Here is a 19630-nt window from a genome sequence, read left to right on the forward strand (position 1 = left end):
TTTAAATAAGGTGTGTTAAGATGAAATTTGTATCATCAATTAATTGAAATATTCTAAAATAGTACAATTTGTTGACCAGAATAAAGATTGGGACATATTATTCAATCACAACAAGAGTGGTATTGAGCCTTTAATATTAAACATACATTATGCAAGAGCTAAATCTGCCTATTGCAGGTCTTTCTTTAGGCCTGAAATGTTATCTAAATTATTAATTAGACATTAATTAACTTGTCCAGACCATAATCAACTCTTGATGTCATCGCTAGCCTGCGATGTTCATTGGATTAGGTTCTGATTGGCTGCTCAACTTTCATTCATGATTTAATCATGAAATGGATAATCAAGACTATGTTTTTTATCGTACTGACTTTAGTAATGATGATCGAGGCTAGACCGAAAATTCAATCGCTAAAATCTTGGTTCAGAGTGGATCAATTTGACTGAAATTTTCATCAAATTCCTTTTACATTATCTAGTTTTTAACTATTATAATGAGAACTGCCTGCTCTTTATCTAATCTCCCATAATGTATGTTTAAGTGAAGAATAGGTATGGTTGGAATTGATATTTGTTGTTTATATCTTGCAATGTCTGAGTAGTTTGCCTTGTCCGCTGGTTTGTCTTATATGCTTTCTTTTGCGTGTCGTGCGGTACTCCTGTACATACTATTACATAGGATGATAGTTTCGTGAAGTGGAAAGAGAAAGAGAGAGAAATGGGGTTTAACATCCACTCGACACAAACTAGGTCATTTTGGGACCAACAACTCCTTGTCATGTACAACGAGAGATTCGAAACCACACCAGTTGACACAAAGACAGACGTTATGATACAGCGCGCACATGCTAACCATTCGGCCATCCATTCGGTCTTAGTAGTGTTGAAGCAATTTCAATTATGGCTGTTGCTGTGTTGAATGTAAGAAATGCAACTGTGCTGTGGCAACCCATTTAGTGACATCATTATTGTGAAATGAAATGAAATGGGGTTTCACGTCCTACTGTTCTGCTCCTATGCTGGGCTAATGAAGACGGGCATACGCCATACAGTGTGCTATGAGGGAAATTTTGCCCAGGCAGCAGCACTATCGGCTACTCTTATATCGAATTCCAACTGCAAAGGGATCTTTTACGTGCATTCCAATGTATACACGGGACCTCGGTTTTTCGTCTCATCCGAAGGACTAGACAGCTGTCCTTGTCAGTCCCTCCGTCCTGCATACCTGACAAGGGGGAACCACGCCGGAAAATCTGGATGAACTTTCTCGGCCAATGCAGGGATCGAACACCCGACCTCCAGGCTAGCAAGCTAGCATCTTACCCACTTAGCTACGTGATCCCCCGACATCATTATTGTATAACATCAAAAATCAATATTAAATATAAAGAAATGAAGAGATGCCATTGTGCTGTAGCAGCTCATTTCAATGCAATATCTACAATTAATATAATTACCTGTTGTCTGTCTCGTAACGCATCATAGAATACCTTAAAAGGTAATGAGTGCTCAGCAGGTGAAGAAGAATACATTATACCAAACTACAATAATAAGACAAAACTCTTTAATTATACTTGTATGCATTATCGGCATATCAATCTTAATATATAGCTTCTATTACTTGCTTGCTATTCTGCTTTTACAAAATAATTAAATACTAATTAGTTAATTGTGGTCTAAAGCCTTCTTAAAATAATTATGATAAATTGAGTGGCCTTGATGAACTTCAAGGTGGATGCTTGTTTTTGATGGATTACTGATAACTAAATAAATCCAGGACAATCCCACAGAAGTACAACCTAACTCTAATTAACATAGCATTGTCAACCAACAAATATACATCCGGGACCTCAAGGTTAACAATCCAGCTTCTTACTTACAGAGCTAAAACAGCTTGCACCACAAAATAAGTAATTATACTTACGTTAGTTAGTGGCATATAGCCCTGAAATATAAATATTAATAACATATAAATTATCAATGTTTAAAGACCTTTTCGCTTACTAGTTGCCATTTCCTCAAACATATACTGTATAGCTTACTAGATGTCATTTCCTAAAAGTTTTTACTAAATGTCATGTCGATATAAAGACCATGTAGTTTACCAGTAGTCACTTCCTCATAAAGACCTTATAGTTTATTACATATCATTTCCTTATTAAGATCTTATAGTTTACCTGTTTCTCAGGGGTGGCTTTTAGAGCAGCCTCCATGTTTTCTAGGATTGTGCCTTTCTGTAGATCCACGGAACTGTAATCGGTTCCATCAAATAGGATCATCTGACTTTCTTCACATGAATATTTACACATTAAACCCATCAAGATTCCAATTTCTTTTCTCTGAAAAAAAATGTCATGGTGAATTTAAAATAAAATATATCACAGTCAATTTAAAAAAATATATGGCACAATGAATTTAAAATAAAATATGTCACAGTGAATTTAAAATAAAATATGTCACAGTGAATTTAAAATAAAATATGTCACAGTGAATTTAAAATAAATATGTAACAGTCAATTTAAAAAAAAAAAAAAAACTTATGGCAAAGTGGATTAAAATCAAGTATATGTCACAGTACATTTAATATAAAATCTATCAGAGTGAATCGAAAATCAATTTGTCATTGTGAAATCTAAAATAAAAATATGGCATAGTGAATACAAATTCAAACATGTTACAGTGAATTTAAAATCAAATACCTCACAGTGAATTTAAAATTAAATATGTCATAGCTAATTAGCATACAAAACAATACTGATTTACGGTATTAACATTTTAGAATTTGGACTACTGCTTTCTACCGCTTCCTATACCACTCAAAACTACCACTTCCTATACCACCTAAAACTACCACTTCCTCTACCACCCAAAGCTACTGCTTCCTATACCACCCAAAACTACTGCTTCCTATACCACCCAAAACTACCACTTCCTATACCACCCAAAACTACTACTTCCTATACCACCCAAAACTACTGCTTCCTATACCACCACCCAAAACTGCCACTTATACTATCTAAAACTGCTGCTTCCTATACCACCTAATACTACTGCTTCCTATTATACCACCACCCAAAACTACTGCTTCCTATACCACCCAAAATTACCGCCTCCTTTATAACAACAGAATAACTGATCACGTGAATAGCTGTGAACTACTTAATGAATGTATAGTAGTTCTATCTGTGACTCAGCAAGTTTGAGACAGTCTATGGTTTGTAGTTATTTTCCTGTGTGGTTAAAGGGAGAAAAGCAATTCAAGATCATTTTTTATGTCTACTCATTTATTCTGTTTATATTTTGTCATGCAGTTTTCCACCTTTATCTAATGTATATATACTTACCGTTCTCGGTTTTCCCAATCCTTTAGCAGACTGGCACGGAGAATCCATGTCATCATCAACATTACAGAATATCCATGTTCTTCCCTTGATTGGTTGTACATTATATTTAGTAGCAATCTGGACAGCTACATCGAGAGCTTTCTTGTATCGACCAATAATAGCCATATCATATGATACCTCCCTATAAATAGTATACAACCATTTAATTAGAGTCAAAACATGTCATTCTCACTGTATCATCCTAAACACTCAGTACAACCAGAACGTAAACAAATTGTTTCTGAATTTATCTATCTATATAATTTAAATTTTGGATCCAGAACATTTCGATACAGTACCTCAATTGTGTGTAATACACTTTCAGAAATAATCGGACAATGTGATTCTGTGTCAGTTATTAAATCAAAACCGAAAACTTGATGACTTTTTCACTTTCATTAATAATCCAAAGAGAGAGAGAGAGAGAGATATGGGGTTTAACGTCCACTCGACACAAACTAGGTCATTTCGGGACTAACATATGGTTTTAATTTTATTTCAATAATTCGCTTGCTCGTAGGGGTCTTTAGTAGTGGGAGGAAACCGGAGGACCCGGAGAAAACCCACGAGGTTGGACAGGCGACCCTACTCCTTGTCACGTACAACCGGGGATTCGAAACCACGCCAGTCGACTCAATGACTTTATGATACAGCGTGCGCACGCTAACCATTCAGCCATCCAACCCCCCAATAATCCAAAGAGAAAACATTTTCTAGCACCTTGAGCATTCTCTAGTGGATTCATTAGTTCTGCGATACAAATATCATTATTATTATCATTCACATATAGACATTGGGGTATAACATTTTAATGTAAAGATACGTTGCCAGTCAATTCAATGGGATGATAACCTGAGAATCCACATTTTGCAAATTGACCAAAGGGCCATAACAGTAATTATCGGAGACTGTTGAAAATAAATAGGCTTCTTTTCTACATACACAAATTGACCAAAGGGCAATAACAGTAATTATCGGAGACTGTGGGAAATAAACAGGCTTCTATTTTACATACACATTGTATAGATTTCAATCAATCAGATGATAAGGGGTTCATTTTGCACACGTTTCCCTCAAGCACCAAATCTGGCTTGGCAAACTCTTTCCTTTATATACATAGGCAGATATAGAATTCTGTGTAAAAGTGGTGGAGGGTGCAGGTGAAAAGTACTTGGGAATCTTTTCTTGTGAAAGCTTACACTTACTTTGTCCCCTGATTTTTAGCTTTTTTCTTGAGCCACCATTCAAACCCTGTTCCTTTTGGTTTGGCTCTTCCACCTTTTCTACCTCGTCCAGCACCACGTCCTCGTCCTCTAGCAGCAAGACCGCGTCCTCTAGTAGCCATAGGACCTGGTGGATGTGAATCTGCACCAGCCTTAGCTTCAGCTTCAGAAACTAAATTACTCTCTGAAAAATAAAGTCAGGTTTAGCTTAATATATAATCGCAGCACTTATTTACATTGCTATAAAACATCACCTGCACACCATTTAAGACAATCTTTATTATTTTTCTCGTCAATTCCATCGACTTTAACAAGCGACTATTTAACCCAGAAAGTTGTAAATTTTTCTGAGGCTATTTTATTGGAAATGAACTCAGGTTTAACGTCTCACTGTTCTGCCTCAACATGGCCAATGAAGATGGTCATACACAATGCCGTGTGCCATGAGTAAAGTTACTAACTGGGCCCACTCTTGTTTCCATTCCCATTAGCAAGGGGGTCTTTAACCTGCTACCAATGGTGTCCTTTCAAAGGACTAGACACTTTTCCTTGCCAGGACCAGCACCACTGAGAAAGGGAAACCAGGTTGGAAATTCCAGAAATTTTCTCGACCTGCACAAGCATTGAACTTGGAGTTAAGAATAACAACTTGATCTTCATTTTCAGCCACTTAAAGATACCTTCCCGCGTACAAACTGGGTGATTTGAAGATATTTGGACTAAAAACATATTCAAATTAATTAATCTATCAAAATTTTGCTTTAAATCCTTCTCAAAACATTGTTTTTGCGAGGAAAAAGAACTGCTATAAAAAGTCTATTAAAAGAAGTCATGTTTGTGTCGAAGGTGTGAAGCCGGAGGAAATTCATTGCATATACAAGACGATGTTGTCTTTAATCGCTGTCCATTGATCATAAATATCGAAGACTAAATAAATTCACTGTCCATGTCTTTTTCCGTTCCTTTTATTTCAAAAACTGTTGTACGTTTAAGCTCTTCATCAAGTTTATCAACATATACATCAAGCGCTCACTAATGTTGGTAGATCAGACAATCTTCGTGTGCAACCTTTTACGTCACGCAGCAAAACATTCCTAATCGTTGGGCTGCCGGTTAGGGAATCCCTTACATTTTTGTCCTGTATGCACCCCATGGGTGTTTTTCAGGGAATCAAGTACTTTTCTAGTAAGATTGGATATTTCTACTTTCCATATATACCAAAATTGCCATACTTTTATAGGAAATATAACCACATGATATTCTTTTTGGGGAAAGTATCTTTAACCAAGACACTATGTGACTGGCTGAACAAAATTAAATTTCAACGGACCAAATATAGCTAGTTTAAACTTGTCTGCTGTCATGAAATGAGACAAATGAAAGGGCGACAACTTCTCCTGAGGGGGAAATTCAAACTTAAGTCAAAATTCTGAAAAAAATTAAGACAATTACTTAAATGACATTTAGAAGTATGGTTAACTGTTCAAAACTTACGATTTTGTTCATACTCTTTAGCTAGTTGAGTGAGAGCCTCATAAGCCGAGAAGAATCGGAACGGGAACTGTCTACTGTTGATCACCTGTCTCTGTTTGAAATAAATAAATAGATTAATAAATATTCTATTTTATTACTATATATTCATTATCAAAGATATAGGTATAAATGCCTCAAAAAAAGTGTTGGGTAGGGCGCAAACTACAATATTTTGCAAGTTGAATTTCCAAAACTTATACTAATCAAAATATGGTTCTAATGATTAAAAAATCATCAACATTCAGTATCCATTGCAGACAATACGGTCATCACAGGCTAGTGCCACTTATGATTTTTGCTGAAATCATTTGATGGACTTTGTTTCAATCTACTATTGATATTTTGATGTTTTCTAACTTAAACAGGTAGTATAAGTTTGGCTATTGCAGGTCTTTCTTTAGGCCTTAAATGTTATATAGACTATTAATTAGACATTTGCCAACATGTCAAGACCATAATCAACTCTTGATGCCATCGGAAAGTGGATTTGTACGTTTAGGGAATATATTTCTACCTACAAGGGTAACTTTGTACGAATATCGGTAAAATTCTAATTATCGCAACAAATCTAATACGAAGAGGCTAAAATCTGTAGATACTGTATGTTAATTAACAGGGGTAAGAAATTGACTGAAAGGCGATTTAATTATCGCTAGGGGTTTGTACTGTAAGGTCTTCACGGACAATCTATATGGACACAGACTGTCATTTGAGGTTTTAGGAATCCTTTGCATCCCTACACTATTCCTCACCTCACTCGCACACACACTAGAGTAAGGTCTTCATTTATTCCCCGCCTCACCTGCCCACACTGGACATCAATGGACAGTCTAGAGTTTGAAGTCGAAGGACATCGTCTATTTCCCGATCACTCACCAACAATGGACACTCTAGAGTTAAGACTTCATCTATTTCCCACCCCACTCACCCACACTAGACAACAATGAACACAATCATATATCACACTATATATATATATTTACCTCATCTGTCAGACGTCTTATAACACCTGCGTGATGTTTTGATGATATTCCTGCCTTTATCAGATTACGTAAATTACGTAACATGGCCATGAAAGGTAATTTTTTATTATCTGTAAATAAAACATACAAATTTACATAAAAGATTCAAATAAAAGTTACGCCAGATGCGTGTTAGTCAGTTTTGATCCTGGTGTTCGAAGACAGAATGATCTTCAGGATCTCCTAGCCTGGTTTTCCGTTGTGAGCAAATCAGGACAGAGGGAATGGCAAGAAAACTGTAAAGCATTGGCCACTGTCAGTGCAAAATCTCCTTTGCAGCATACTGCATGACAGTTGGAATTCGAAATAAGAGTAGGCTGTAGTGCCACTGTCAGGGCAAAATTTCCCTCTGTCAGGGCAAAATTTCCCTCACAGCACAAAGTATGGGGTATGATTGTCTCCATCCTCTTAATCTTCCGTCTTATGCCTTCCTCTCAGTCTCCCCTCTCGACACCACTCTCCCACGGCCCTTATCTTTCCCTAACACTATATCCCCCTCTCACTCTCTCACCCCCCACCACTTTCTCCTCTCCCTCTCCATAAAATTACTTTTGATAATCTTTGCATACAATTTAATCAGTTTACAGAATGGATTAATTACCTAATAATTGTTGCCAGGTTGTAGCTTTATTTCCCTTGAGAGACACCTGAGTTTCCCAGGTTTCAGGTACAGGTAGTTTCATTCGTTTACCTGCCCTCTCCTCATCCCATGTTCCAGGTAAACGAGCTTTATAAAAATCTTCTAAATTATCTGGATATCTGAAAAATACAGTTAAAATAGAGGTTATATACATGTAGTTTCATCATCACAAAATTCCACTGTATTCTTTGATCCATTTTAACTTTCTTTTGGTGGTGGTGGGGGTTGAAGAGGGGGAGGGGAGAGAAGGATGGGGGTGGGGTTATTAAAACCACTGATAATCATTTAAAGAGAAACATTTCTTATTAAAGACCCTGATTTTGAATCCCTTGCAATCTACAATAATTTAAAAGGAATAATCGTCTAAAAATGGTTCAGTTGTGATAATATGATTTCTTAATTAATTTTTAAATAATTAATTTGAGAAGAGTTTAGCTTTGATTAAAATTAGATATAATCATTGTCTGTGTTTGTGTTATTGCAATCATTTTATAACAAGGTTTTTTGGAGCTATAATATAATGTAATGTTTATAGGGACTTTGTCAAACATTTGAGGGCTTCATTATAATGCTGATGTTGACGTTCAATGACTACTTGATGCAGATATAGTTATGTAATGTGTATTGATAAATTTAAATAAGACAAACGTAATCCATAAATAAATAGGTAAATTTACTTTTTTCCGATAAGTGACATGACATGTTCCACTGGCTCTGTAATGTGTAATTTTCGTATCAACTGTTTCAATGTAAAGCTCTTCTGTTGAACTACTGCTTTACTCTCCTCTTCCTCATCGTACTCTACACCCGGTACCTGTAATAACAAGGGCAATAACTCTCAAATAACACTGTTACAATCCATTAACAAGATGTAATAACAAGGGCAATAATTCTCAAATAAATAACGTAATATATATATATCAACCATATGTTATGGCAAGGGCAATAACTCTTTATTAGCAACAAGGGCAATAACTCTCTGTTAATCAGGGCTACAACTCTCTGTAAATAACAAGAGCAATAACTCTGGTATAGTAATAAAACATACTAACAGCAGTCATATCTATTTCTGAATTTTATTTGACTTTTAAATACAATATGACAGAAAATACCTGCACATAAAAGCTTGATTCCATGCACAAGGTAGCCCCCATTTCCTAAACCCCCAATTAAAGCAGGACCGCCACAAATGGTCTTGAGTCTTCTTAAAATTTCTCAAAGGATCCAATTTTTGAATTGCATAAAATAAAACAAGCTTGTTCTTATTACCTTTTCTTCATCATCTGAATCACTGTCCGAGTCGGAAGGTTTAGCTGTACTTGCTATTGTCACTCCTCCACGTCCACCTCTTCCTCTCCCACGTCCTCCACCTCGTCCTCTTCCCCTTCCTCTAAAGCTTCCCTGCTTCTCCTTCTTATTTTTATTTTTTGAACTGTCTTTATTATACTTAGCTGAAAGAAAATATTGCCAAAAAAATTAGGTATGTTTGTGCTGCATGATATCCACACTTGGATCATTTGCCCCACTTAATCTTTACAGGGAAAGTTCAGATATACAAAGATAGTGATTGGTCAACTCCAGATCAAACTACCAATCAAAACCTGACATCCAAAACATTCCATGAGATTTTATGAAGTCCTTGATTGCCAAGACATTCGATTGACTGTGTAATGATATGGTCAAATATATTAATTATTAGACTGTGTCACAGACCCAGCTTTTAACTCCCCACAAGGAATAGAAATATAAGTATCTTATACAAAATATATTTCCAAATAAAGTTAAACATACATTATGCAAGAAAGATTTATATCTGGCTATTGCAGGTCTTTCTTTAGGCGTGAAATGTTATCTAAATTATTTATTAGACATTAATTAACTTATCCAGACCAAAATCAACTCTCAATGTCATCACTAGCCTGCGATATTTATTGAATTAGGATCGGATTTGCTGCTCGACTTTCATTCATACTTTTCATCGTACTGACGTTAGTAATGATGATCGAGGCTAGGCCGAAAATTCAATCGCTAAAATCTTGGTTCAGAGTAGATCAAATTGACTGAAATTTTCAGCAAATTCTGTTTACATTATATAGTTTTTAACTATCATAGTGAGAACTACCAGCTCTTTATCTAATCTTCCATAATGTATCTTTAAGTTTAGATAGGCAAGAAGGAATAAGCCTGATAATAACTACATCATTTAGAATCTTACAAACCACACTCAAATTTTCCAATGGCTACATTAGCAATCAAATAGGAGAATTTTTCCATGACAGCAGCATTTCTGTTCATAATTCTATAAATACAAAACTGCCAAGTGATCCTTCATGAGCATTGTTCATATATTTATTAAAGTAGATAAACTGAGAGAGAGAGAGAGAAATGGGGTTTAACGTCCACTCGACACAAACTAGGTCATTTCGGGACTAACATATGGTTTAATTTTATTTCAATAATTTGCTTGTGCGTAGGGGTCTTTAGCAGTGGGAGGAAACCGGAGGACCCAGAGAAAACCTACAAGGTTGGACAGGCGACCCTACTCCTTGTCATGTACAGGCCTTATGATACAGTGCGCACGTGCTAACCATTCGGCCATCCAACCCCCCCAGTAGATAAAGCACAAGTACTTCCATGTTTACGGTAGATAAATACATAAATAAATAAAAAAATACATCCAGGTAAAAAAAACATCTCCACTTTACTTCATTCTGATATATACATCAAATCATAAGCTAGCTGTCGGCTCTTTCTCGAGCATCTTCAGATGTTATAAATGTAGAATATATAGCATGTCAAATTTTTGTATCATCCTAACAACTAGACACAAAATGTTTCACAGCCATGTGGACAATTACAAACTTGGATTAAAAAATCATGAGAATTCTTCTGAGAATTTTACAAACGAACAAATCTAAAACATATTTACCTAATTGATATTTATCAAAATCAGGAAATTTAGCGATCATCACTCGTCTCAGACAGGCGGGTAGAGATCTAAAATTAATATCTGCATCATGGAATGCCTGAATAAAATAAAAAATCATGAAAAATTCAACATGAGAAATAAATTATATGGCCATTTCTGCACTAACAGGTTTAATGAAAATGGACATGCAGTGTGTTAAGAGATGAACAGTAGACCTCCTGATACTGAGGGACTTTTTTGGTCAGTAATTACAGCAGGGAAAATAGAGAAATAAAGAAATGAAATGAAATGGAGTTTAACGTCTTACTGTTCTGCTCCGAATGAGCTAATGAAGACCAGGGTGTGGGTGTGGGTGGGGGTGGGGAGAGAGAGAGAGAGAGAGAGGGGGGGGGGGGTGTTAAGTCCCATTAACACAAACTAGGACATTATGTTACTAACATATGGTTCAATTTTATTTCCATAATTTGATTGCCCCGTAAGGGTCTTTAGCATTGGGAGGAAACCTGAGGACCTGGTGAAAACCCACATGGTGGGACAGATGACAATACTCCTTTTCTCTTATAAGCTGGGAATCGAAACCATGCTAGTTGACTCAATGACAGACCTTATGATCTAAATCGCACCCATTAGTCCATTAATTGGCCATCCCAACCCTTCTCCTGATTAGTGAGCCAGCGCCTTTACCTACCGAGCCACCGAAGGACTATAAATGTTAATGGTTATAAATTATTATAGCACAGCAAATATACATGTAACAGCAGAATAAATACCTGATAAATCTCTGCTACTTCTATCCAATCAGATGGCAGGTTGATGGCTATAGAAAAATATTTCTTTAAATATGGCCGACAAGATGATACTTTAGCGGCAAGAGCGAGAAGGAAGTTACTAGTTGTACGAATATTTAATTCTTTTCTTGTGTACAGGGCCACCTACAATACAAAACACAAAAAATATAACTTAATAATCATTTTTTCACAATAGGGACGGTCGCAAAATTTCATTACTTGCACGTAAACGAATAACCCACGGACAGATATCGACCCACTCACCCATCCGTGCCGACAGAGTAAGAAAATGTTTACATATTTTCATTCATGATTCAACATTTAATTTATCATTTTCAACCCAACCACCCAGTTCAGTGGGTTATTCGTTTAGAAGCAATGGTCCATTACATGTACTCAATGGTTTATTATAAAACTGATGTTGGTGTCCAACCACTAACTGCAACTGTGCAATAAAGGGAAGTAACTCTATCAAATATTTCAGGTTGAATTCGGAAGTCTCCTGTAGCCTCAATTATCAAATACACATCCCTGATAAATGTTATTGAAAATCCTAATGGTAACTGACTTTTGTTAAAGATACATTATGGGAGATTAGATAAAGAGCTGGCAGTTCTCACTATAATAGTTAAAAACTAGATAATGTAAAAGGTATTTGCTGAAAATTTCAGTCAAATTGATCCACTCTGAACCAAGAATTTAGCGATTGAATTTTCAATCTAGTCTCGATCATCAATACTACAATCGGTACAATGAAAAACATAGTCTCGATTATCCATTTAATGATTTAATCATGAATGAAAGTTGAGCAGCAAATCGGATCCTAATCCAGTAAATATCGCTGGCTAGTGATGACATCAAGAGTTGATTATGATCTGGATAAGTTAATTAATGTCTTAATTAATAATTTAGATAACATTTCAGTTGTAAAGAAAGACCTGCAATTGGCAGATTTAGCTTTTGCATAATGTATGTTTAACTGACAACCAATAATTCATCTGTGTATTTCTAAAGAAATGACTGAGATGGAGGATAGAAATACGAAATTCATTTAGTTCCTGCTTGTAAATTTACTGGTATATGTCATTTAACCACACGATCCTTTATGACTTCCGTCAACATCAGATTTTTTTAAAGAATTGTCTGACAACCAGATTATTAATTCTTTTGTATGGCTTATATTTGTGCTCACCTTTAAAACAAACTCGGCATCATAGGAGATGACTTTCTCTGTGAAGCGAGTTAAATCGAGACGAGTTTGATCTTTTGCATTTTTAAAGTTGGGCTGACTGATTAACGAAGCGCTGACAGCATTTATCAAACCAAGCTGAAACAACAACACATTATAATCTTCTTAATGTTATATTTTGTCTTATACAAGATACATGTAAGATAAGGAAGGACAGGAAATGAAGACTGGGCTAATGAAGAGAGAGAGAGAGAGAGAGAGAGAGAGAGAGAGAGAGAGAGAGAGAGAGAGAGAGAGGTTTAAAGTAGTCCACTCGACACAAACTAGGTGATTTCGGGACTAACATATGGTTCAATTTTATTTCAATAATTTGCTTGCGCGTAGGGGTCTTTATCAGTGGGAGGAAACCGACGGACCTGGAGAAAACCCATGAGGTTGGACAGGCGACCCTACTTCTTGTCACGACGTACAAACGGGGAATCGAAACCACACCAGTTGTCTCAATGATAGACCTTATGGCGCAGTGCGCACACACTAACCATTCGGCCATCCAACCCCCACTTAATGAAGACAAGCATACGCCATACAGTGTGCTATGACTATGAGGGAAATTTGCCCGGACAGCAGCCCTACATCTTAGTCTTATTTCGAATTACAATTATCAAGAGCATGCCAATGTGTAAACAGAATCTATGATGCATGTGCATCTAGCTATTTTACCTTCCAGAAATGTGAATAAATTTAGCTTAGAGTCTGACTAAATATAGACAAAAATAACTCCCTCTTCAAGGGAAGACAACTCACCTTCAGCCCATTAACATCCTGTAAAGGTCTGTGAATATTACCAAGTAAATTTCTGTCTTTTTTTGGTGGTAAAAATTTGGGTAAGTGTATCTCCGTGACGACACTGTCACGCTGTAGATTATACTGTGGATATTCGATGCTGTAGTATTTCACGGCTACTTCGTGTTTTATTCTATCAGATTTCTTTTCCTTCTTTTTCACGACCTTTCTAGACTCTGGCGACAACTTGGTCAATGCATTCTCTTTACGTTTCGTGACAGGAGATTTAATACTTTGATCTTTGAGTTTTGACCTAATGTCATGAACTAGACCTATTTTCGATGATTCATTGCTTGTATCTTTTGAAACGGAGTTCAAATAAGTTGACCTCAAATTACCTGATTGTGACTGTGACCCCAATAATGACCCTGTTGTCAAAGAAGAAGTCAATGACAGTCCCGATGTTAACAATGAAGTTCCAAGATTTAATGACGTCAGTCGTAAATTAGTACCGAACGTGTCTGACAACTTAGATATTTCTCGGACTTTCTTTGTTTCACTATCGAAGGTTACTTGTGATTTGCGTTTTCTGGCATCTTTTTCATTTTGTGTGGAGCCAGACGACGTTGATCCTGAAATAATAAACACATTATTTTTATTTCTTGATGCGAACACAAGGTAATTTTTACTTTATCGACTTCATAATTTGTTTTTAAAAAATGCAAGGAATTATGTGAACATACCATTTCCATAGGTATAACACAATCCCCAATGTCAGTGTTATCTGTCACAGGTAAATGTAAATTTCAACAGGTAGATTTCCGCTGTTCTCCATGAGTAATTGTAACTTTCCGCCAATAAACAACCTGTGAAGTAATTTTAGTCCTTTCGGTCATAGAAATATAGACTAGAATATGAGAAGGACTAAAATTACCTCATAGCTTGGTTATTGCTGGAAAGTTATCACCACTCACAGTAGAAATCTACCTGTTGAAATTTACACTGTGGCAGGTAACATTGACATTCGGGATCGTGTTATACTTATGTCGACATAATTAATGGCATTATTTTAAAAAATTACAATGTTTTCCCAGTGACCTTTAAGTTTCCCTTGATTTCTAAAATATTTCCACAAATTAGAGAAAATTTCACACCTTCTCACACAATTTTTTAAATTAGCATAATGAGCTTACCAGATGATAACAATGAACTGGATAACAACGGCTTGTTTTGAGTCAGACTGGTCAACAGAGTATTCTGCGTTGACAGTCTGTTCGTCATCATGTAATCTATATCTGAAATAAAAAATGACAAAAAATCAGCTCATAGTACATTTCTTAGAGAGAAAAAAGAGAAGGAAAAAAGGCAAAAAAATCAAACTTAAGTCCAGGACCTGCTTTTATCAACTGACATCCTGAACATAACATCATTTCAAAATTTGTAAAGATCTACACACTGTAACCCAGGTATCGTTTAATCTTGTGTATCTAGCACTAATTTCTTTCACATACGTTTAATATCCAATTTTTGTTCAAAAATTTGTAAAAACTGTTTAAAATCACCATAAATCGTTTAATTTGTACTTCTGTCCAGTTTAAAGCTGACCATTCAGTTTTGATAATGAGTGTCCAATTTACAGGTGTTTAATTTCTCAATCATCGTTAAAAAGTAAACAACCCAATTGATTAATGATGTATAATGATTAATTTTTGAACAGTGATCAGGAAATTAAATACCTGTAAATTGGACACTCATTATGAAAATTAATCAGTCAGCTTTAAACTGGACACATGTACAAATTAGATGATTTTTGGTGATTTTAAACAATTTTTACGAATTTTTAAACAAAGATTTGATATTAAACGAATGTGAAAGAAATTAGTGCTAGATGCACAAGATTAAACGATACCTGGGTTACAGTGACAAATGATTATTCGCACTATCAAGATTGGAAATAAAGCAACTGTCACAGTCACACATGAAATATAATCAGGTTTAATGTCCTATTATTGTATTAGCCATTGACAGCCACAGTTTCATCTGATGCCTACCCTTTTGTCTTTATATGTCAATCCATTTAAAATCACAATCATCCGATAACATAAAAAGTTGATTATGGGCTTGGCATGTGAATAAATGTCTGATCAATAAGGTCAGATTTATCTCTTACATAATGCAATAATGAAATAAAATGGGGTTTAACATCCTACTGTTTTGCGCCGAACTGGGTTAATGAAGACGGGCATACGCCATACAGTGTGCTATGAGGGAAATTTTGCCCGGACAAAGACACTACCGTGTACTCTTGTCTTATATTGAATTCCAACTGTCAAGGGATCTTTTATGTGCATGTCAATGTGTACACGGGACCTCGGTTTTTCATCCCATCCGAACGACTAGAGTGCTGTCCTTGTCAGGTCTTACATAATGCATCTTTAAAGTATAAGATTTAGAATCTGCATATCCAGATTACAATGATATACAAAATGTACATGCAATATAAATTTAGAAATTATTGTAGGGATTTTCAGCTGCAAGGTGCACAATGCAAAAAACTCTCCTAGATCAAGATTCAGTCGTTTGAGCCTGATTTAGTGCCTTAACAAAAGATGGCTAAAGTGCCCAATATTAAATACATTTACCTTTTATTCCAAAGGTTATAATTTCTCTTTGAAGAATGCAAAAAATGTTTTTCTATAAAATATTACTGACATGAAAAATCAAGGCTTGATTTCAATACTAGCATCAAAATATTAATTTCTAAAATTTGAACTTTCTGAATATGACGCATAACCATAACCTTGTCTGCTAAAATAACAAGTAGTTTCTTTTGAAAATAGATTTCAAGATATGATGCAATATTCTTCATTAGCCTAATGCAATATATTGCAATTTGATTTTCAATACAATGTCCAACAGTATGAAAACCCCACGACCATATAGACTACAGACTTATATTACATGCAGTATATTAATTATTGACATTTTCACTAATGTAATGCCTTTAAAATATAATCAAGACGGCAAGGCGGCTCTATTAGCCAATTTTCACCCTTTCTGATCGATGTGTTCCTTAATTTGAAACACATTTTGCCAAGAACTATAGAAAATTTTTTGGGCAGGCATATATATTTATATATAGAAGGCTTCTTCCATAATCTACTATATAACTTGGGACTACAGAATATAACAGATGTTTTGCTGCTTTAATTATAGATAGGTGTTATAGATAGGCCTATAAATAAAAGGCTAATTCCATAATCTACCCCTACAGAATGGACAGAATATAAAAGATATTATGCTGCTGTAATCAATGGGTGTTATAATAATTATATGCAATAAAAATGCTATATTAAAATTTACTATAAAAAATAACCGTGGCGTCCATGGACTTGACAACGATGTCAATAATTGAAAAATACAAAATCGAACCGGGTAAGGACGTTAGTAAGGTGCCGTCTCGTAGTAATTATAACTATAAGTATTACTCTAATAGTAATAATCTCAATTGTTACCTGCGGATAGAATGTCTTCACTTCAAAATATAATTGTGCTTTGACTAAGCATCGTATTCTGAAACAACGTGCAAGTTATGTCTATAAGTTTCATCAGTTTCTAAATACAGACAATCTAGTACCGATATTCAGATTAATTCTAGCAGTCAGCAGAAATTATTTGTTATTGCACAACGAACAACCCCACCTACATCAACATAGTCTTTATGCATCTTTTTTACTAGAGAGCTGTCCGGGTAGAACGAGCGGGGAATACAAACCCGCTTCATTTCCGTATGGTGCCCTGGCAAGTGAAAAACGTCCAGTTGTATCGTTATTTTCCCAAAATTCACGAGGTAATATGGGTGGAATAAATGTCTAGAGGCAGAGGCGTCCCTACCTACTATAGGTGAATTGTACATCATTGATAGGCTACCTTCCTAATCTTGTCTCAAAATGTAAGTTTTTTTATTATTTCTTCAAAATTGTGATTCGAAACCTACTTTTAAAACAGCGTTTCATGTTTACTTTTCACTCGACCCTCGTAGGACGGCCTTTGTAGTGCGTAATTAAAGACACGCGTAAATTAGCTAAATCGCTCTCCTAACAATTGAGATTAATATACGACTTTCGTCTGCTTTGTTTATTTTTAAAACTGTTCATATCTAAGCAACCATATTTGTCAAACATATTCAACAAATATTAACCCGGTTAGGAGCCTAAGACGCTATATTACCATGCATATACGTAGAGACCGTGAACTTTATGTTGAAAGCAATGCTTAATAGTAAGTGCAAGAGAACCACACACTGTACCTCCATGGCATCAGCCCACCCTACTTTTCATCATACGCGAATGTTTCTACTTTTTCAAGCTACACACACACACATACACACCAAAATTGGCATACATTTATTGGTATTAACCAAACTATTAATATTTTGACTTTGAAAATATCTTTAATATAAATTATAATATTATATTTTTTGTTGTTTAAGGTACAGTATTGACCAGGTTCAGGCTTACTTGAAAAGCATAATTACCCTAATGCTGTGTACACTGGCACCGTGTCTCAATGCTATTGGAACACCTGCTATAGCTATCCAACTAAGGGATATTCTGTTCGACGCCAATAATTTACTGGCGACACACCACCCATATATAACCCCTATAAGGCCATCACCTGAGCAGGAAAAAGAAACGTAAGTTTTTTTGGTGATTTTTTTCTACTTGGTATGTTTTATTTTACCAATACCTATCTGATTTGTTCTTTTCTGCAGATTGTTAGCTTTTACGGACTACATACTGACACGGTTGAGGATGGTTGAGGGAACGAACCATGCGTTCAAGAACATAATCAACGTTCTCGCCACTTATAGGGAGCAGGCAGATTGGAACCTGCCATCAAATTAATTGTCCGTAAAAAAAAAAATATATATATATATAACATTATGGCTAAATAAAATATTATAAAAAAAAAAAAGGCTGTTGTTGGTTTCTTAGTATCGACACGGATTGAAGAGTGTAGACCTGTGAAGTGGGTTTTTTGAGGTTAGGGTGGGGTGGGGGGGGAGTATGGTGTGTGGGATATAAACAGCCTTTGATAAACAATCACAACATGCTCAACTGTCAAGCTTAATAGCGGAGATCATTGTCCCTGAATGCAGGTATAGCTACGCTTGGCGTGAACTCAATGTAACCTCTGCACACCTGCCTATAAAGCGAAATATCTTCCCCTACCCCCCCAATAAACAATTCGTGGACCCCATACCCTCGTTACAAAAGTCAAACACGATCAAAGAATACAACACCTGCATACCTTTTTTATTATTCATAACCTCATTGTTCAGTCAACAATAACCATATTCAAACTATAAATAGAACACCTGTGGAATGCTCTGACGTCAGACCTTAGGAATGTGTGACGTCAGACCTTTGGAATGTCTGGAATTCCAAAATTGCTCCGAAGTGCCCTCTCTACTACTGTTCTCTAATCACATACCTCTCGTCTGGAATAGGAATTTGTCGATTGTCGAATAAGGGGGTATCTGGGAGGGGTTCCGCGCGTCTTTCCCTGGGACCATGTAGCAAGTTTCAATAAAATCCATAAAGAATTCGACTCTGTACAGTGTCCACACGATTTCGTAAGTCACGGGCTTCTCCCCTATGTTGATATAATGAACCATAGAAAGTTCCATTATAATCCATAACGAATCCAGCTTATGGCTTCTTATATTGTTTTCTGTATATATACTTATGTATTATAACCTGATGAAGGCGGAAGAACTCCGTTGAAACGTCGTTTATTAAATGTGTGAGAAGTTAGTAATCCATAATAGTTTGTCGTGTTTTTCGTATGTTCTACTTCTAAAATGCCGCTAAAACAAGAATCCAGCTTTGTACAGTGCCCACAAGGTTTGAAAGTCAAGGGCAGTTACTCTGTAAATAACATAATATAGTGAATAGCATACTGTGACGTCACTCTTCGGTACAATTCCAGCAGGAGTTATGCGTGCTACCATCTTCCCCAGGCAAGGCTAGTGAGGATAAACTCACGGGAAACCATTGGCATTGCATCGGGAATATGGCGTGCTACATGGATATCGTGCGGTATATATGATTTTTTTTATCGAGATTCTCTATTGT

The 19630-nt window shown here is 35.9% G+C and overlaps 2 protein-coding genes and 1 long non-coding RNA gene across 3 annotated transcripts in view; 1 reads left to right on the top strand and 2 right to left on the bottom strand.

Annotated features, from left to right (window-relative positions):
- The window catches only part of LOC126815845 (telomerase protein component 1), a 49365-nt gene extending 40768 nt beyond the window's left edge, over window positions 1-8597 (bottom strand). Inside the window, exons 1-8 of the mRNA XM_050541827.2 lie at window positions 8479-8597; window positions 7763-7920; window positions 7123-7232; window positions 6101-6191; window positions 4589-4790; window positions 3345-3525; window positions 2178-2339; window positions 1458-1541 (exon numbers count right to left, since the gene is read on the bottom strand). Of these exons, the coding sequence (XP_050397784.2) occupies window positions 1458-1541; window positions 2178-2339; window positions 3345-3525; window positions 4589-4790; window positions 6101-6191; window positions 7123-7232; window positions 7763-7920; window positions 8479-8498 (1008 nt within the window). The 5' untranslated portion in view covers window positions 8499-8597. The remainder of the gene's footprint in view (window positions 1-1457; window positions 1542-2177; window positions 2340-3344; window positions 3526-4588; window positions 4791-6100; window positions 6192-7122; window positions 7233-7762; window positions 7921-8478) is intronic.
- Window positions 8598-8864: 267 nt separating this feature from the next.
- Window positions 8865-17181, bottom strand: LOC130012329 (uncharacterized). Its single transcript, XM_056100006.1, has 8 exons — window positions 17006-17181; window positions 14684-14785; window positions 13512-14122; window positions 12711-12845; window positions 11501-11662; window positions 10731-10827; window positions 9071-9252; window positions 8865-8870 (listed from the first exon to the last, which is right to left on the bottom strand). Exons 2-8 carry the CDS (start codon window positions 14772-14774, stop codon window positions 8865-8867), a joined length of 1284 nt encoding a protein of 427 aa, XP_055955981.1. The 5' UTR covers window positions 14775-14785; window positions 17006-17181.
- Window positions 17182-17241: 60 nt separating this feature from the next.
- Window positions 17242-18444, top strand: LOC126815865 (uncharacterized). Its single transcript, XR_007678084.1, has 3 exons — window positions 17242-17442; window positions 17983-18186; window positions 18265-18444. It is a non-coding gene; the product is annotated as an uncharacterized LOC126815865 (long non-coding RNA).
- The last annotated feature ends 1186 nt before the right edge of the window (window positions 18445-19630 follow it).

Source organism: Patella vulgata, chromosome 3 (assembly GCF_932274485.2).
Source record: "Patella vulgata chromosome 3, xgPatVulg1.2, whole genome shotgun sequence".
Classification (NCBI taxonomy): domain Eukaryota; kingdom Metazoa; phylum Mollusca; class Gastropoda; family Patellidae; genus Patella; species Patella vulgata.